The following is a 21,701-nucleotide window of genomic DNA, read 5'->3' as shown; positions in this document are numbered from 1 at the left end:
TGCCACCGTTACTGGACAAAGATATCGTAGGTAAAACATTACAGCATTTTGATATTTTCTTCAGAATATTTAGAATATTTGGAATCGTTTTTTTACAAAATATTCAGACAAGTACTATCTTTTTGTATCTGGGCGTTCAAAAAAGGATCAAGTCAGCCTCATAACTTGATCTTCTCTCTTAGAAATAAATGGAAATAGAAAACTCATGCATGACAAACGCGTTGATTTCTCGTATGGTATCGTCTTTTTACCTTTCACATGTGACAAAATTCTTTCAGAATTTGCGATGGAGTATTAGTATCACAACCCAGAGCCAGATCTTGCCGAATTTACATCCTTTCCTTTTTACCGTGTCAAACATTTAACACTTAGGTTCCTGGAACAAGGTCATACTGCTACACGATTTAAAAGAGCAATCAAAGGAACTACGATTCTAGCGGAAATCAAAAGAATGTAATACAGGGATAACGACTAGGCATTGGAAACAGACACAACAAAGAACATAAAAAAACAAATTAATAAATGCGAAACAACAAAAGTAAATAAGCAGCTCGGACTCCATTAAAACTGGCAGCAAAAACCACGTGCACCGATACTGTAAACGTCCTCTGCTTATCTTGAAACATCAGTCAAGTTGCTCATAAAAGGCCAAGTTCAGGGTAGACCGAAGAGGAAAGGAAACCTTTCACGTTGAGCATATCAGTTTTCATGGTGCAGATGGATATACCGTGGCGATCCACGAGGTCATGATAACGACCGAAAAACTCCTGTAGTTATAAATTCAATCCTGTAGCAACATAATAGATACAAAAAAAATAATAATAAATAAAAATCTGCGTTGTTGCGGCAAGCTATGGTTTAACATATGAGTTTTGATATGAAACTCCATAAGCATATCTGAAGGGATATTGCCATAGGTGAAAGAATAATTAACAAACGGAATGGAATGTCATCGCGTTTGAAGTATTATTCCTTCCAAAATTTTATCAAGGTTCATTATGGTATATCCATCTCAACCATGAGAGCTAATTCGTTCAGGGTGCCATAGTTTTCTCCATATACCCCGTACGTGACATTTTAATGAGCAACTTTACGGATGAGTCTAGAAAATCGAAGGAAGTTTTTAGTGGATGATGGGTTGCTCATAAATTTTTGTACATATTTTTATATTGCCGACTGAAATCAATCCTTATAGAACTAAATGATGTATAACTTTGAAATATCAATAACTTTAAATATGAATTTACATGGTTGTGAACTTGCTTATACTTTTTCACATTAAATATTTGAAAATAAATGATCTATATTGATTCATGTAATATTGATGATATTGAGTAAAATATTAAGTACCAACAAGTGAACGTTGCAATCTCCAAGTTATGACCTAGACTTTCATGTTCTTTCGATGATGTAAGTTTCTGTCGTGAATACAAAAATACCAATCATAGATGAAAGATGATTCCTACAGTTCACACAATTGATTAAACATCAGGGTTTTTTTTTTATATCAGAAACTTCATTTATTTATTTGTTATCAATGCACTCTGACATTGAAAAAAAAATTTGTGCTTGCCATGTAATTGTTTACATTTTTGCAAATGTTTTAATTTTTAGCATTCATTTCCTACGAAAAAAACATACAGAGAAAGGAGAAATCTGTATGCCTATGTAATGATGATTTATTATTTTATTGTTTTACTTTAACAGTATAAGCATGCATCGATTTTGTCTGCTATTCACAGAAATTCTGGCATATCCAAGGAGCCTTTCGGTCCTAAAATAATGAAAGAATCAATTTAAATGTCGATAAACAAAACCGTACAAATATCCTTACATTTTCAAAACACATGTGCAGCAAGTAACCATGTATACACCGCTTTCTTACGATAATGTTGACGCAATTTTTATGAGCAATATTCATTGTGGATTATCCACAAAGGACTACGCATCTACACATTTTCTTTAAATCAATACCGACACGCCAAGTACAATGTGGTCACATTCGCTCGACTGGAAAATTCGAAATCTGGCGGCAAAATCACATTAACAGGAGGCAAAGAAAGTAAATCGGGCAGTTCACACCTGGTATCATTACTGCCCGCAAGCATAAGCAGTTATATAGGCGAAAATGTTTCCCCAGCTGTGTTTCAATGATATTAATAGGTCACATTTTTTTTCAAAAGGAAAAAAAATATGGTTAGAGAAATGCTTATCGTAGAAAATTTCTTAGAATTAAGGAGCATGTTGTAAAATGAAGTAGGATCAAACGTGAATTGATCCTAGAGACTCCCGTGTGTATGATTTTCATGTCTTGTATTTGTCCTTGGATTACACTCTTTTGATTACCGCTATAACCTTGGTTCCCCTGATATTTTTTTGATACATTTTTTTGCATTATTTCTAAACCTGATGTAAATCAGAATTTATTTCTCTACACGCTTAAATGAGGATTCTCTACAGTTACAGCCATACGTGAGATGCATGAGCCACACAAACAGTATATCATTTGTAGAAGGTATTTAGGTCAACAACTACATCAAGCTTCAAATCATACACATCTGTGGTTTCAATAGAGGTAGTCCCTATTAAGCCTTTGGAGTCAATCTGCTTTAAAACTTGGGGGTCCACTTATCATGATTTAAAGCCAATTTTAGATGACGCAGCTGCCCTCAAAATAGATTAATTGTAGACGACCTTAGAATAATTACCTTATAAATTTCAAAATATTTGCATGTTTGGTTCTTTGAAAACTGGCTAGTTTTGTCTCAGGGGTTAATAGTTTTGTATGATCAAACAAAACCGCAAGTTTTCGATAGAATGATCCTGTCAAATTAAGTAATTTATATTGATCTAGGGTTGCTCATGTTTTGACTATCACGCAAGTGGTTTCGAAACCTACGTTGATGTTCGGTGAGCTAAAAAGAGAAACTAAAATGTGAAAAGGAACACATTATACTTAAACATATTTCCTTACCATTAACACAAATACTAGGTTCTTCGTCTCCATTATTGACACATTCTTGACGACCATTGCAAAACCAATTATTATAGTTACACTGTTGACTTTCACCACATCTTGTCATTCCTGACGGACATGTTCTATCTTAAAGCAGGGCAAATTATAAATATGCAGGAACAAAAACCAAATGGTCACAAAACAATTCAAACATGTACATGCACATAAGTTACGTTAAAAAATGAGTCAAAAAGTAAATAGATCTAGAGGCAGAACAAATGGTTAGGTGTAGGATGACAGTCACAGAACAAACCAAAATATGTACACGCGTATATAAGTGAAAAAATGATTCAGAAAGTAAATAAATCTAGACTTTTCTTCATTTGGATTCAAAAGGTTCCATTCTCCGGAAGGACCATGTCTGATCTTTAACAGAAGCTTTTTGATCATGATCATTTGTTAAAAATCATTTTTGGTTACAGGAAAATAATTTATAGCTAACAATGCATTTCATTATATCTTAATTGCATGAGATTTACTACATTAACATTTTTCGTTCCTCTAAAGACGTTTTGATGAGAGAACTAATTTTATTTTCTCAGAATAAAATGATCTGATCTTTCTAAAAAGGGAGAAAAATTAATCATGTGATTATTTGAATTAAATGTCATCTACTATGACACATGCAATGACATGTAGGATTTGTTTTTATGAAAGGTGTGGATACTAATGAATTTACAGAAATTATTACATCACTTTCAGCAACTTGAAAAAAGAGTAAATAACAAATATGTTACGTGACTTCACTACAATTATTAGTATTCATCATGGTTGTATGTATGAAATATTTTCTTAATTAGGAAATCGACGTTCTTATTTGAGAATCTCAAGTGTTGATTTTAGTAATGTAAGATAATTTACTTTTTGTGCATAATTCTGGGTCTTCATCGGATTCGTCAGTACACTCTGGGTATCCATTACAACGAAAAAGCTCGTACATACACTGTTTATTGTCGTTACACTTGGCCATACCGTGTGGGCAAACTCTCTCTAAATAGAAATATTGTATAATATGTACGATGGTGATATTATTTTATTCATCATAGATATTAATGTTTGCGTTTAACAAAACAAAATTGAAGTTCCTACGGGAAAACTCTGGCATATGAAAACAATTGAACTAATTGTGCCCAACAATTTACTTTGTGACGGTTTCTATTATTTCTACAGTAAAGGTGTATTTTTTATGAATATCTATTCTTGTGTACAATATAGCGTATAATCAGGTACAAATCCAGAGGCTTTAGAGCAGTAAATTTTGACGCATATATAATACAATTGCAATTTGCTTAATACATTTCTAAATGCGTATTTCTTTAAAAATGATATGAAATGAAATACTATTATCATCAAAATACTCGATTTTGTTATAGCATATAAGACCAATAAGACGATTTCACACATAATAATTAAGAATACTATCCCTTCTCTGGCTTACCACTTGAACAAAATTTTTCATTTTCGTCTGATCCGTCTAAGCAGTTCACTTGGGAATCACAAAACTGAGAATTCATAATACATTGTAATCCGTCTGCACACTTCTGGAATCCAAATTCACATTCTGTCGCTAAAAAATCAACACGGTTGTACTTACTGCCTTTGATTGTAATCGACAATTTTTTTCCGACGCAGTCGGTATAGTTTTTCTTTTTACCCTTTGAAAAAATTGTATCGAAATTTTGAAATTGCATGCCATGTGATATTTTCTTGAAAGAAATGTAGAAACTTAAAAAAGAACAAAATTTTACTGCGTCGGCTATCTTTTTTTAAAAGATAGTATTTGTTTGTCAATATGATGACTCTAAGTAAAGGTTTTTGAATGTGAAAGTTAAAGAAATCTCATTTAGTTGTAGAAGCAAGTATATTGCATGAACTTAAGAAATACACACATCATGTTTATAAAATTATTTGAAGTAGTACTTCTATATTTCATATTAACATGTAATTACGGTTTTTTTTTTCGTATATATTGGAGGGGTTACCATTATACACATACTGCCTGTAGTAGAGGGTGGTACGCTAGAGTATCACACGAGGTAAATATATCACCCGAGACGAAGTCAAGTGTGATATATTTACAGAGTGTGATACAAAGCGTAACACCATGTACTTCAGGCAGTATGTGTTATACTATACTGAATACGTGAGTGTGATATATCGAGGGGAGAGAGGGTGATATATCGTTTACATATCATTGACTGAAATAAAATATAAATTATGTTTCAACAATTTAATAAAGTAACAACAAAAAAGTTAACAAATTTGAAAATTAGAAAGTTTATCTCGAATGAAAATGAAAAATCACATTACATTGTTGTACGAGACATATGACATCCCATTCCTGTTTGTGGATTCCAGAAAATTTTTAACTGCATCGGATTTAATTGATTAGGGATAACTTGGCGGGGCATTTGATTCGAAGGTGTCGCCATAACCTGATTTGGTGTTTGGTTTTGAATCCTCTGATCCATAGCATTGTCAAAGAGACTATTTTGTAAATTTTCATCATAGGAAATCTACTGCTCATTTAGTTTGTTTTGAATCTTTGTCAGCTAGAAGTTGCTGTATATCATCCTCATCAACGTCGGCGAACGTCGCCATTATTAAAAAATACGACAGACTGAATTTGACTGACTGACTGGTGTTTATGGAAGTGCAAAAATAATTTTAAAATCCAGAACACTTTCGGGCCCGAAACACTATTTCCGATGGAGAGGGTGATGTATCGAGAGGAGAGAGGGTGATATATCGTTGACTTCCGGGTGATATATCAAGCAGCCAATCAGTGTTCGGTGGGGGAGGGGCAAGTAATGATGTGAAGGGGTTAGACTAAAATTTCACATCACCCATTACCCAATCAGAATTCAAGATTTTTGTATGAAGTATAATATATAGAAAATAATACTGTTAGTTTTACCATTACAGAAACCATGATCTTCGTCAGATCCATCTCCACAGTCTTCTCTACCATCACAGAGAGTAAATATATCCGTGCAACGTTCTCCACTACGACATTTTACCGTGTAATCAGGACAAGTAAAATCTAGAACATATATTCTAATACCTCTTTAATCAAAGTCAAATGGGAGATTTTATATGTAAATATAACATACGCTATATCTTTTACTTTTATTTTGTTTTCGTTTATACATGTTAAATCAACATGATTTATAAGACTTCATGAAAAGTTCATGCTCACAATAAAAGAAAAACATATAAATCATGAGTCTATATACTCAAGTACATAAGACAATATATTAATTTGCTGCAAAAGTAATGACCAGTTTTTATTTATTTGTTTTACGCAGAGAATACTAAGAGAAACAGGATTTTGAAATCTGTACGACCTTTATTTTTAGCGAAAAACGTAAGCAACTTAAAGCCATATCTAACCAAGTTGATGCAGTATACATTTCTTCAATGAACATCTGAATATCAGTAATTTAGGTACTAGCACGTACCAGTTAGTACTCAAGGCAATGCCGAATCATAACTCAACAATTACAAATATACGGCTGGTGAATAGTATACAATTATTGCACTTAAACGAATACCTTATTTTATTATACATCATGTCAATTTTTTGTATTTTGATTGGTTTAATACAATGGTAATATTGTACCCTTTTACAGGTCTCAGAGGTGGATAGCTTTTATTGTCAAATACCCTCACACGAAGACCATTCGTTAGTTGATTCTGCTAACATTTAGTTTAATAACAGTACAATATATATCGGTTTTGTGTTTGAAGAAACACATATAAACATTGCTCATGTAAAATTCATTCAATTTTGAAACGCAAATTGTCTCTCTGGTGTGGGTCGGCAGTTATCAGTCTTCATTTCAATACATTTTTGCCCCTGACGAAACCCGTAAGCTGTCAATTTTAGCCTATATCCTATCTATTTTTTAAATTTATTTGTATTTTATTTGTATGAAGTTCAATTTTACCTTTTTAATGAGTGATCAAGGGAACCAAGGTTATAGCGGTAATCAACAGAATGCAATCCAGGGACAAAGACCAGACATGGAAAACAGACATACACAACACAGAACATAAATTAACTAAAATCATACATACAAAGTAACAAAAGTAAATGAGCAACTCGGGCTCCACTAAAAACTGGGATCATGACCAGGTGCACCGGAAGGGTAAGCGTCCTCTGCTTTTCTAGAAACACCCGCCGAGTTGCTCATAACAAGTCAAGTCCGGGATAGACAAACGAGGAAAGGAAAACTATGATCCATTGAATAAATCAGTTTTCATGGTGCAGATGGATATACCATAACAATCCACGAGTTCATGACGACCATAAAACTTATGTAGTGATAATCCTGTTCCAGAAGCATATTTGTTAGAGTTCTAGCACGATACAAAAAGTCTGCGTAGTTTCGGTAAGCTCTGGCATAACGTATGATATGAACACTCCATACGCAGGTGCTGAAGGGATGTTGCAACAGATGAAAGGAAAGATGACAATTCTGAATGAAAAGTCATCACGTTTGTCGTAAAGTTCGGTCAATAGTCTTCCTTTACCATTGATTTCTAAGTGTATGTCAAGATATGAGGCTGACTTCACAGTGTCTGTAGTATCCATTATCTCAAGTTCTAGATGCGATGTATCAATTACCCGAAATTAGGATTGTTTAAAGATAATACGTCATCTACATTGTATATAGCAAAAAACTGAGATTAAAGGATAATCTTTCTTTCTGATCAGATCAGCTATAAAGTCAGCCTCATAAGAGTGACGGAATAGGTCAGCAAGTAAAGGAGCACAATTTGTTCCCATTGGAATGCCGACCGTTTGTTGAAAAACACGTCCACAACACTGGACAAATATGTTGTCGATTAAAAATTCCAGCATTTTGTAAACATCTTCCTCTGTATATTTGGAAGATGATTTGGAATTATTTCTTACAAAGTATGAGGGATCTCTACCAAGAACTATATATTTGAATCTAGGTGTATCATCTTTATTGGAAAAAAAACGATGTATAATATTTTTAAGTCGGAATTTTTACTGATTATGGGGAATCGAAGTATACAGTGTTGGAAAATCATAGGTTTTAATGCTATTATATTCACATTATAATCTTCAACTGATTGTCTCCAAAAGATCTTTAGAATTTTTCAGGATTCACATTGAATTAGTACCACTACGGGAGTAACAAGTGTTGTGGTAGGACTGCAGACCTCTTTGACAATTGTAAGTATAGAAGTTAAAAGTTGGGAAAGATGTTTGGTAGTACATTTTGCAGATCCAGCTATGAAACGTTGTTTATATGGATTCTTGTGGAGTTTAGGAATCCAGTACATAGACGGTAAATCACAATCATCGTCCTTGGTAGAGAGACCAAAAGAGGATAACAGGTTTTCCACAATCTCTTCCTTGGAGAAGAGGTAGCAGTTTAGGTCTTATCACTGCTATTATTTTCTACGTCTACCTCTGATAATAAATATTTAATATAAAACGTTTTGCAGACAAAAACAAAGTTGTTTTGGGCTTTTTTTGCTGGTACGACAACATACTTGTCATGTATATTAGACAATGTTTTTGCTACATCGGGGTCTTTGAAAACTGATGTAGCTTTGGCACTCATTGACCTACTTAAAATTTTCATTCGTTTCAAAATTAAAAACCCCACGGCCTTTTACCACTCTGACAGAGAATCACGTAGCTATTGTTCACTTATTCATTGTTTAAATAACTGAAATTACAGTCATCAAAACAGCAGACACATAATTTACAAAATGTTTGCCGATATTAGCGAGGACGATATGAATGATCTGTTATCTTCTAAAGATTTAAAGAACGGACAGTAACACGTAATATAGATAGTTTAAAGAATTCTTAATTAAAGATTCGAAGATGAAACTCTTATAGAAATATTTCGACTTTCCTTTAATTGTCTACTTTAAATTGATGGAATGCTGTAAAAATTATCGCTTGCAAATATTTGAAACCATATCAGTATCGATGTAGTAAATAAAACAAAAGACATGTTATTCAAAATAAAACAATACAAAACTTATTGTTAGGATTTATTGTGAAAAAAAAGAAAATGGAGCATTCAGTATAATAAAGTAAATATCATACACCCAAGTGGATGAAAGAGGGTTTGTTACCCCTTGAAAATACATTGATACTCACCGCATGGGGTGACAATGATTTTCCCGGGATTACATTGTCCTCTTAGCTATATGTTATTTATATAGTACTAACCTATTATAATGCCTTTATAGTTTCATTTTGATACGAAAATCGGGTAAAATAGATAAATCATCAGCATCAACTTAAAAAGAAGTTCATACTGTTCATTGTTCACTGTGTGTTTTTTTTTGTTCAATGCGTTCATTTTTGTTATGTGTGCGCATGGTTGTTCGTTTATTTGATATTATCATGATGTTCCCGGAGTATTCCTTTTGTTATCCAACGTAAGGGTTACTTAGTGATATAACAACATTATTCACCGGCCTCTGCTAACCTGTGTTTTCGATGATGGCTATATAAGAATAGAAAATTGAGGAAATGAATATTAAAATAATTCACCCCGATATGCAAAAAATATGTTAACGTTAATCGAATACATTAAGTGCATTATTTATAATTATTTTCATTTGTTTCGGAATTACCTTTTAGTAAAGACACACAAAAAAAAAACTGGTATTAAAACAATGAATATACTTTACATACCCTCACAGAATGTATCATTTTGGTCACTTTTGTCTTTACATCCATATCTATTTCTGGCAGTACACACAATGATTTGTTCGACGCATTGTAGACCGTCTTTGCATTTCACAGAACCGACTGGGCATGCTATATCTTTAATATGTAATTTGAGTAAAATAAAACATGAAAACACAATTATATTATTGTTTAATTTCATGAAACTCAAGTTTCGATTATCAGCAACATTGCAATAAAAGATAGAAATAAATGCATGTATTCGTATGTAGGTTTATAGGTTTGATTATATCTACTGTAATTAATATTGATATAATACATTTAAATTAAAAAATGAAGTCTACCCAATTCCATTCTTTTGTTGTGTTCAATGCAACTTTTAGTTATTGTTTTATATGTAGGTGAATAAAACCTTATATCATAGAATTTAATAAGCAAAAATAATACTATTTGTCTTTTGAAAATAAATCTGCAACATGATTACGAAATAGCATTTTACCTCAGTAGGATTAGATCATTTCGAAGTTCACTGACAATAACAGAAACATTTCTATAAGATTTTATCCACATCTAATTTGTGGTAAAGGAGTAGTTATAAGAGTTATTATCAACTAAACGGACAAGTGAAAAGACAGAAGAATATACCGACAGAATGACAAATTGACTGACAAACTAAACATTTGAATCCTATATACCTTTCTTTGCATAGGAACACTAATTGTATGTTTCTAAAGTTGTTCTCTTATTAACATATGAAGATGTTACTATTGCTTTTTGAATAGGCTAAAATGTTACTATGAAATAATATGTCAATAATATACATTGTATTACTGAAATAATTAATATCATTACAAAAGAGACCATTCATCAAATAATAGATAGAGAGTAAACTCTTCGACGTTCATTTGAGACCGATGGTTGATATTTGGCTGAAATTTTCATTTCAGTGGGGTTGTCTCTTCAGCATCATACTTATTCTCATTTTATGTGAAATTTACTAAGTTTATGATCGCATAATTATGTGGGTGTTTGTGTCAATGGGTAATAAAGGGAATCAAAATTCAAGTATTAATTGAAATAAAATTAAACGATAAAAATAATATATCAAATAGTCTTATACTTTAGTAATACTTGCTTGTTTGTATGTCTTAGTTATTTGTTAACAACACTTTTGCATACATGTATATGCCTTGTATTTTTAGCACACGAAAAATTCGGTAAAACCACTCATAATTATTCTAAAGTAGTCGAAATCTTTACTATATTAGGATATTGTAAAAGTAAATGAGAAACCTGAATACTTATTATTGCATGTTTACGTTGAATTGTTCTCAGGTGTTTGGTACATTTCAACTGACAGCATAGGGTCATACCATTCATCATTTTCTCTTTCTGACTTCGACTTTGAAATGTATTTCGTATAGAAATGTTACTATGAGCCGATTGACAGTCAATACATTTTTCAATTCATAACAAATATTTAATTTAAAGTTTGTGCCTCCATCGAATTTTCATGGAATCGGTAGAATGTGATATACAATGTTTAATTCAAAATCCTATTTTCTGACTTATTTGATTAGGTTTCCTGTATGATTTTGTTTATGCGATTAGTAAACGATGACCTTTTACTTCCTTTTTTTACAAGTTCTACTTACTCTTACATATATCTGGGTCTTCATCAGATCCATCTCTACAATCCTGATATCCATTGCACATCTCAAACACAGAGAAGCACTGAAGGCCATTGCTGCATTTTTTCTCATTTAAAGGACATGTCATGTCTGAAATGAGTTTTGGTCAGGAATTAATATGGTCGATGAAGAACATTTCTAAATTGTAAACTGAAATATAACGTCAAGCCGTGTTCCTATGGTTTTATGATATTATGGTACAAACAGTTTAACATTTCTATGTTTTATGAGTGTCTTTCATCTGTTCGCGTAAAATACGGAACAGAAGTCGTCATTTAAACTTAAAAACGACAAAAAAAAATCTCAAGTATTTTCACAGATAAGCAAATTAAAAAAAGTGTATGTTCGGATAATATTTAAGCCATTATAATAAACTCGGTCAAATTAATTATTTTATTGAGTAACTTGTGCGAAAATTTGATTTCATTACATTTTTTTTGGCCACTCGCGTCACTTATTTACATACAAAAATGTATTCCAACCATGCAATGCAAAAGTATTGTAAAAAGGCAATTTTAGCCATGCTTCCAGTTTTGTAGTGGAGTCCTGGCTGCTTAATTACCTTTGCTTCTTGTACGTTTTATTTTGGGATAGCAATATGTGAATATAACCAATAAATCAGAGTCAAAGTCTCTTTTCAACATTTGAATTCTTATTGTTGAATTTATAATAACATTATGTTTGAAAAGGCATTACTTGTTTTCAGTTCCAATACAAACTGTTTTACATGGAAAGGATGAACTAGTTCTTATTAATACATACCTAAACATTTCTGCTCATCTTCATCTGATTTATCTTCGCATTGTGTATGTCCATCACAAATATCGTCTTGCGAAATACACTGTAAACCATCATCGCATTTCAAATGTCGGTTAGGGCAAGCCATTTCTGAAAGATTCACACTGACATTTAGACAAATATTGCAACGGTTTTGTTGAATTTTATTATCGATCATGATTTAAAAAATGATATCTGTCAACTCATTTGATGAAATGATTTTAGATACCGTGTAAAAGATGTATGTTTTTTGCCTGTTTGTGTTTGGCTGTTGATCAGATGTTCGCATCACAAACAATGGACAATTACTAATGGGAACATTACAGAGAATACTCCAATTAATAAAATAGTATTTTACAGAGAAAAAAAAAAACAAAAAAACAAAAACAAAAACAAAAACAAAAAAAAAAATAAATAAAAAAACAAAAACAAAAACAAAAAAAAAAAAAAAAAAAAAAAAAAAACAAAAAACAAAAAATACAACGTATTGTTACTACTAAAACAAGAACCATCATTTGCTTTTATAACCGGTCGGTGAATACAAATTATAAATACAGAGAATGACAAGTAAGTTCATTCAACTGTATCAATACAATTTTTGCCTTGCTTCCTGTTTTGTAATGAGTCCGGGTTGCTTATTTTCTTTTATTTCTTTGTGCGTGTTATTTTGTTTTCTAAAATCTTTTTGTTGTGTGTCTGTTTTCCCTGTCTATTTTTTATCCTTGGAATATGTTCGATTGATTTACGCTCGAATCTTGGTTTCCTTGATTACTCTTTGATAAACTCTTTTGACTGTCAATATGTTATGGTCAATATGTCCGGAGGGCAAAACTATGTGCAAATATCCCATTTCGAAAAGAAATTATTGAAAGATGTGTTGCAGCTATACTTCGTAACTTCATATTTGTTAGTTTATTTTTTTTCACTTGGTTAAGGCAAAGTTTTAACAAACAAATATTTTCACTGAATAAGTCCTTACATTGATAAGAACGAATATATACGTTTTTGAATGCTCAACTGCAATTTTAACAAAATATAATTACCTCTACACGTTGTCTCATCTTCATCTGATTTATCATTACAATCTTTATATCTATTACAAAGCTGATATGTGTATATACACTGCTTGCCATCGGAACATTTTGTTCTGTGTTCGCTACATTTATAATCTAGAAAATATACTTGTCTTAATTGATAATAGACAGTGAAAAATCAACTGTTTAAAGACATTGAAAATTGACCGAAATATGTATCAACTACTCATTTTCTCGTATAATCTGACCTAAAATGTTTTGAGGGACATCAAAGAAACACATATAAATACTTTTTGTCTTGACTTTGGTGGAAAAGCCTATTACCATTGCTAACTACATATATCAGTGTTTAATTAGGTCTGCAACATTAGGTTATTTTAGGTTTGAACAAGTGACTTTGTTCCCGAGTAGTAGGTTATTATGAATATCAACTAACAAACAGATTATTGAGTTTTAACGTGTTTATATTAATTTCGTTTAGCTTGAATTGAAAAGTGGCCTTTACGCCACCGAATATGATGTTATAATGACAATTATTGTTACAATAAAGATGTTTTGTTTGATTAATATTCATGTTATCTTAGCTAAATTTATTCAGTATCAAGTACAATCATATTTTTTGGAAATCAAAACTTATTTAACAAAGAGTGGAATATCTGAGGAAAAATCGGACGATACTTTGGATTTGTGAAACTTTTAATAGGACGGATTTTGTATATTTTTGCTTGAAGACTTTTAAAAGTTTAAAGCACTAATGGAATAGTAGAGGGGACTAGAGAGGGCCTGTACATTCTGTAAAAATAGTCGGAATATTTGATAGGTAGAGTGAAGCCTTGCCTTTAAATACAGTGAAACATTTAACTGAACCCTTTTGACTATAGCTTTTATAATGTTAAGGGTTGCGTTTAAGTTTCAAACGCACGTCAGGTTTAGACAGAGTGGTATATTATATAGGGTTCGGTTGAGACAGGTTATACAATTAAACAAAATATGATCACTTTTATAATACCGAAAGGATGAAGTGTATTGTTCCAAGCGCCAAATAACCTTTTAGTTGAAAAATACCAAGTTGCGATAAGTTCATGATAAAAAGGCTTAAGTTCGGCAGTTGATATGAACTGTGCCATAAATCTATCACCTGCTGAGGTTGTTGCTTTATACAACTTCAACGGTGCTATAAAGTTGTGATCGACAAAGAATCGGCTCGCAACCACACCAAAAAAAAAATGCATGAGTAACATTACGAAGACTGGAAAGAAAGATATCAATCTGTGTTTATAACCATTCTATCAGAATCAAAGTCTCTCTTCAACACTTGAATTCTTATTGTTGGATTTTTAGTAACATTATATTTGAAAACGTATAACTTGTTTTAAATTCCAACTAAAAATTGATTTACATGTACTTGCTATTGAAATGACGAGCCATTACTTATTAATACATACCTAAACATTTCTGCTCATCTTCATCTGATTTATCTTCGCATTGTGTATATCCATCACAAATATTATCTTCCGAAATACACTGTAAACCATCAGCACATTTCAAATATCGGTTAGGGCAAGCCATTTCTAAAAGAAAAAAAAACCCACTGAAATATAGGCAAACACTGCAACGGTTTCTTTGAATGTTATTTTCATTTGTAATTTAAAAAGTAACATATGTCTACATGATTTATGAAATGATTTTAGATACATTGTAATAGATGTAATTCTTCTGAATAAATGTAAAACTTTCACGAAAGGTCACGTTTATAACGACATCATAGTGTGCCGTTATTTCCTTGTTTTTGCTTCTTTGTATTTTGGCTGTTGGTAAGATTTACGCATCATACACAATGGACAATTACTTATGGCAACGTTACGGATTACTCCAATAAAAAGTATACAGTTTTTTTTCACAAGACAATGAACTGCTGTCATCGGGCGGAGAATAAAAATTAGCCGAAAGTGCAAACAAGTGAATTACTGGGAAAAAATAACACGGATAATTATAACACAAAAGAAAAAAAATATGTACATGCCGAAAAAAACGAACAGTCACAAATAACAGGGAATTAATTCGGGTGCTTCGAAAATTTAACATTTCCTGCTTCTAGGAAGACCTCAGTATTTTTTTTCCACAGTTAAGTCAAGTGAAATGGGGCAAAACCATCCTTGACAACTGACAATCAAGGGCACCAAGATTCTACAGGAAATCAAAGAATGTAATCCAGGGACAAAGACTAGACATAGAAAACAGACAAACACAACAAAGAACATATAATAAACATACAAATTAACAAAAGTAACTCGGATTCCAATCACTAATCACAAATAACACCTGAACAGTCCTCTATCTGATTTTTTTATTTCATTTGAAATAAAACCTGCACTTCGTTTACTTTGAATGGCAGTAATTTAGTAGTGTACTTTAATTACAATTGAAACAAATATCATAAGTGAACCCATTTCAAATTTTATCTCTATACATAATAATAGATAATATATATTTTGCCACTTTTGAAAGACGAAATAAATAAACCACTTACCTGAAGTTCAATCTATGTATGAGTTTCATTGAATAACACGATGGAAATATTTTGTCTAGTTAACGTTAACTTGATGGTTCCAATTATATTTTGTACATTCTATCTAATCAAAGTTTTGTTTCATTTGAGTTGAAAAATGAGTGATATAAACATGTTTAAAACAGTTTTTGACAATTGAACAACAATTTCGTGTTTTGTTTTAACCTTGACATGTTTTTGGGTCTTCGTCTGAACCATCATTACACGTTTTATGACCATTGCAGATTTCTCTATCACTAATACACTGAAATCCATCTGCACATTTTCGAAATTCGTCACTACAAGAAAAATCTGAAAGAATAATTCAAAATCCTATATACATTATTGCAGTTCCAAAACCCCTCAGCGTTGTGATTCATTTATGAAGTAAATATGGACTGATCTCTGACAGCTATTAAGGACAAATTTGTTGATTTTCTTATAAATCATTAAAAAATTGCGACAAAATGAATATTTCATTTGCAAGTTCATGTGCTGAATACCATTTAAATTTCCACATATGACGATAATGTTAATGGTGTTAATGTGAAATAGACAACAACCACACAGGGACGAAAATGTCAGCTTAATGCCATCCAATCAACACATAATGTAATTCTATAAAATAGTACATGTGTCATTTCATGTGAAAATCTGAAAAAGTATTATTTGTAACATTGTCAGATTATAAGCTCTTTCAAGGAGAAATGCATTATACCTTGACACGTTTCTGCTCTTTCATCTGATCCATCGGAGCAATCTTCGTTGCCGTTGCATTGATTGTATTCATGAAAACACTCTTTACCATTTTTACATTTTTTATACCCCTCGTCACAAGGTATGGCTGTTAAGGTATGCAAATAAGAAAAACAAACGATCAAAACAGTGTGAACTTGTCGTTTTACATTCTTTTTGGTAATTACGTTTTATAGGGAATTATACATTTAGTTTTGATGTTTATATTTCAAGTAGTTGATTTTAAATGTAAAATGCTGACTCACAAAAGTTAAACATTTAATAACAGATTAAAGTAGGACATTTAAAAACATATTAACTATACAGATTGTTAATTACATAACGGATGAAAAGTATCATCGGTAATTTTCTTCAAACTTCTACTTACTAATTGAGCTTGGATCCGCAAACTGACTCAATACAAGAAATTATCGGGTCAGTTTGAAAAAGGCATGCGCCAATTATATTATCTGAGTATGGATCCCTCCTGTTTAAGCCAATGAAATTTCGTTGAACTAAGACTTTGCGACGACCGTAAAATTGTGACTTGTAACCCTAACTAAACAAATACAAATGAAATGCGGCACATGTACAGCAATATCGCAAATCTCTTACAATTTATTCTGAAATAATGAATATCAATCAAATGGATTTTTGCCACAATGACGTATAAAAAATATCAGAAAAATACAAAATTATTTCAGTGTATTTTTACGACAAAAATATTAGTAAATGGAGATAAAAGGGTACTTGAATATCATATTTTGTTTAAAGAGTGGGGGGTAGCACGGGTGTTATCTCAGCCCACGTACTAGTTGACACATTGCTTCATCAACTGCTGCACTGACTGGAATGTATCACAAAAATGATAAATAGTCAACCGATAGAATAGTCCGCATTTAATAAATACGTCAACGATAAATCAGATAACGAATATCGTTTTCCTTTATACTTCGGACATAACACAAAAAATCACCTTTACAAAAGTCTTCGTCCTCATCACTTCTATCATTGCAGTGATCATAACCATTACACAACATAAATTTAGGAAAACATTGCAAACCATCCCGACATTTCACCCAACCATCAGTGCAGGTATGTTCTGAAGTAAAAACTGGATATAATCCTCATTTTATTTTTGTTGTTAAATTGTTACCATTTTTTCTGTAATTTTTTAGACTTAGGTGTAACTACCTCTTAATACAATTTTTTAATGATCTAAAATAATTATTCGAAACCAATGAAAGTAATCGATCCAAATGAAAGCATTACAGTAATACATGTGTGTATTATTTTGAACAAATTTAAGATAAAGAACATCGTTTTCTTTTATACATCGCGATAAAAGAAATACATAGCGTATCAAGATTGGTGATTAGTTAAGAGATACATAACACAACAATAACCACCTTTACAAAAGTCTTCGTCCTCATCACTTTTATCATTGCAGTCATCATAACCATCACACAAATCGTTTTTAGGTATACATTGCAAGCCATCCCCACATTTCACACTACCATCAGTGCAAATATAGTCTGTAATAGGAAGCTATTCGGATAATTTGACATAATCCTTATTTCAAATTAGTTGTTAAATTGCTACCATTTATTTCTGTAATTTCATTTCTTGATAATACTTAGATGTAACTACTATTCAACTTTATATAATTTTTCATTTAACGATGTAAAATAAGTATTCCATACAAATGAAAGTAATCGATCCAAATTAAAGCATTACAGAATATTAAGACTTTTTGCGAAAATAATACAAATATTAAGATATATGTTACCTTTACAAAATTCAGGGTCCTCATCACTTTCATCCCTACAGTCTGGTGAATAACGCCATGTATCACCATTGCACATTTTGTTCATATTCACACATTGCAAACCATCTTTGCATTTCATTTTACCGTCCGGGCAAGTAAAATCTAAAGTCGACAAGTAAGACAATTTCATCTGATACGTATTTGTACTTATATTTTCCTGTATATTATATTAGTTTGAATAAGCCAAGATCATGTTAAAAAAGCAATGTTGTTATGTCATTGGTGTAACTTATAAAAAAAACAACATTGCTTTCTTTCTTATTTTCGTGGCATATTATTTACTATACTGTAACTTCTCAAGAAAACATTCTTTACACTCACTCAAGGATTCTTCCTAATTGGTAATGTTTTAATATTAGTTCATCAATAAATAACTTCACCTACCTTTGCAAAAGTCTGGATCTTCATCTGAGCCATCTTTACATGAAACTTGCCCGTCGCATCTATTTTCTGGGTATACACATCCCACCTGATTTTTACATTTGATCTTACCACCCGAGCATTCTCGATCTAAAATGAATTAAATAAGTTAAAAGGTACTAAAAGAACTGCATAACAACTCCTTAGTTCACAAAAATCAATTGAATTTAATACGAGAAAAAAAAATACAAACCATGTTTCTCTTGTTCTTCTTTTTTCCCATTAAATATTAAAATTAAAAAAAGCGAATGCAAACAGCGTCAAAAACACTATAAAAAGCCTGTCTCTAACAAATATTGATCGGTTTCGGTAAAATACTATGAAAAAAAATCAATTTCTAAGAGAAATGAATGGTATTGTGATATTGCAAAAATGCACAACTCACCTTTACACATTGTAATGCTGTCATCTGAACCGTCTTTACATTCTGTATATTTGTCACAAAGAGAATACTCAGAAAAGCATTGTATTCCATCAAGACATTTTATTTGCCAAGATTGACATGGTAACTCTGAAAAAAAAAACCAAAAAACAAAAAGATATCTAAAAAAAGAATTGCAAAGCCACAAAAATAATTTGAAGCAAGCACAGTCTTTACAAAAAAAGAAAATGTATAATTGTTTAGACAAAGCATTTTTTTTCATTTGCTCTTTACCTACCTTTACAAAGCTCTTCCGTTTCATCTTCGCCATCTGTACAATCTTTTATTCCATTACAAAATGCCCATCTATACAAACATCGAGAACCATCGGTGCAATTTCGACAACCTTTGAATACGGGATCAGATCCTATAAAATAACATTGTATAAGAAAACTCACATTACAAACCACGAAAAGTGACAAAAAATGTCTTCCTTTTTTAAGCGAACAGTACAAATCCTAATTTTTATATTACATAATAAAACCTATGTAAAATTAAAAACATAGACTATACTTACCTGTACAAATAGAGTATGGCAATATGAAATAGAATGCGAATAAAACGTTTCTGAGACAAATATCATCCATAGTGGTATAGTCATTCAATTACAGACCGACTTATATAGTAGTTTTTTATGTAAATATCAAATTTAATTCAAAGGTTTAAAATTGCTAAAATTGCAAAATTACTAATGGTTAATTTACTTCTGACCATTTACGTATTTGTAAAAACGATTCTAAATATCAAAACTAATTCATTGGACGACATCTATTTAAGAATCGCCTCTCTAATGCTGCGAACACACCTGAAAGACCGATGACTTATTTACATTTTTTGAATGTTTTTGTTTTGTCTAGTACCACGCAGAGTTTATGTGATATGAAAATATAATATTTTTTGTTCCTGAATAGCAATATTGTCATGATAACAAAAGATTCGTTTTTCTCTAAAAAATGAAAAGCTTTCGACTGTATCATTGTATCTATTGATTGGAATGGTGCTCAGAACATATAGATAAGTACATGCAACGCAAAACCTATTCTTTTTACTCAAACTGAATAAAAAAATAATAATATGAAGTATATTACTTATACTTAATTCGATATTCAAAATGGTAGAACCACCTACCCAAATGGCAGAACCTCTCGGTGATGGATTTGGCTTCCTCTTTCTATAGTTTTTGTTTTGAGTACTTCTTGTATACAACTAATATCCTGATTATGATCTTCCTATATATTTGATTTTACTGCTGCTGATGAGAGGCTTCTTCTTTAAACACGTGTACCCTACCGGTGCACCTGGTCCATGCTCCTAGTTTTTAGTGGAGTCCGAGTTGCTCATTTACTTTTGTTACTTTGTACGTATGATTTTAGTTACTTTATGTTCTTTGTTGTGTGTGTCTGTTTTCCATTGTCCCTGGATTACATTCTTTTGATTACCGCTATAACCTTGGTTCCCTTGATTACTCTTTCTACAACATATAAAACTGGTACTTTTCCGACGCAGTAGGTATATATCTTTTTTTACCTTTTGACGTTAAAGCCGCTCTTTCATGGAATCGCAAGTCACCTGATCAAAATCCTGATTGGCCAAATACTGATAACATAATGGCGTTCGAAAAAAAAAACTGCATCGGAAATTGAAATTGCGTGCCATGTGTTTTTTCCTGATGAAAATTATAAGTAAAAAGAAGAAATTTTGCTGCGTCGGCTATTTTTTTCGTTAATATAGTACTTGTTTGTTTTCAATGAGTTTACAATTAAGTATTTTTCAAATTAGGACATATCTAGAAGATTGTTGTTTGCATTATAGTGTCCATCTGCCACACGCGTCCTCGCAAACTCATTAAATTTTAAACAACTGACTGCATACAAAAGGAAAAAAGGATCTGTTTCCTATCTTCACTGGATGAAAAAAAAAGTCCCCATTGGTTCTATACATTGTAGGGACATCTTAATTGTTTTTTTTTCTGAAAAAAAAATCAACAAATTTTGAATCACTAAGTTTAAACGAGTAAAGTTATTTAATTGGAGGAAAAAGGCGAAACGCTATTTACAAAAAGTTCACAATAGTATGAATACGTACTTATAGTTTGTACAACTGTATATGAACTTACAATTAGGCTTCTAGAACAAGATATCAGTCATCATTACAGGAGTTTTATGGCTGAAATCATGAACTCGTGGATCTTTATAGTGTATCAATCTGTATTATGAATAAATGATTTGTGTCATAGTTTTTCTTTCCTCTTCCGTCTACCTCGGACTTCAATTTTTTATGAGCAACTCGGCTGGTGTTTCTAGAAACGCTTACCTTTCCAATGCACTTGGTCCTTGCTCTGATGTTTTAGTGGAGTCGGAGTTGCTCATTTACATTTGTTACTTTGTATGTATTGTTTTGGTTATTTTATGCTCTTTGTTGTGTGTGTTTGTTTTCCATGTCTGGTCTTTGTCCCTGGATTAAGTTCTTTTGATTTCTGCTGAAATCTTGGTTCCCTTGATTACTATTACATATATAGATGATCCTGGTAAATGTTTATT

At 31.7% G+C, this 21,701-nt stretch overlaps 1 protein-coding gene across 1 annotated transcript; it reads right to left on the bottom strand.

The window, feature by feature from the left end:
* Nucleotides 1–1,669: 1,669 nt before the first annotated feature.
* Nucleotides 1,670–19,762, bottom strand: LOC148629857 (uncharacterized). Its single transcript, XM_088558526.1, has 19 exons — nt 19,679–19,762; nt 19,400–19,528; nt 19,126–19,251; nt 18,705–18,830; nt 18,282–18,422; nt 17,902–18,027; nt 17,469–17,594; nt 16,476–16,601; nt 15,944–16,069; nt 14,655–14,780; nt 13,219–13,344; nt 12,161–12,286; nt 11,363–11,488; nt 9,714–9,845; nt 5,934–6,059; nt 4,455–4,583; nt 3,878–4,006; nt 2,975–3,103; nt 1,670–1,774 (listed from the first exon to the last, which is right to left on the bottom strand). Exons 1-19 carry the CDS (start codon nt 19,746–19,748, stop codon nt 1,737–1,739), a joined length of 2,283 nt encoding a protein of 760 aa, XP_088414652.1. The 5' UTR covers nt 19,749–19,762; the 3' UTR covers nt 1,670–1,736.
* Nucleotides 19,763–21,701: the final 1,939 nt, after the last annotated feature.

The sequence above is a fragment of the Perna viridis genome, chromosome 1 (assembly GCF_037379345.1).
Source record: "Perna viridis isolate PV_CMFRI_1.1 ecotype Kerala chromosome 1, ASM3737934v1, whole genome shotgun sequence".
NCBI classification, from domain to species: domain Eukaryota; kingdom Metazoa; phylum Mollusca; class Bivalvia; order Mytilida; family Mytilidae; genus Perna; species Perna viridis.
Note: the sequence above shows the minus strand (reverse complement) of the source record. Positions and strands in the feature narration are given on the sequence as shown.

What these genes read in the sequence shown, in the direction of transcription:
- LOC148629857 (XM_088558526.1), bottom strand. Translation starts at nt 19,748, where the DNA reads ATGGATGATATTTGTCTCAGAAACGTTTTATTCGCATTCTATTTCATA. An exon ending in GGACGAAGACTTTTGTAAAG is followed by an intron (nt 16,602 to 17,468) that starts GTGATTTTTTGT and finishes ATACCTTAACAG; the next exon opens with CCATACCTTGTGACGAGGGG. An exon ending in AGATGAGACAACGTGTAGAG is followed by an intron (nt 12,287 to 13,218) that starts GTAATTATATTT and finishes TGAATCTTTCAG; the next exon opens with AAATGGCTTGCCCTAACCGA.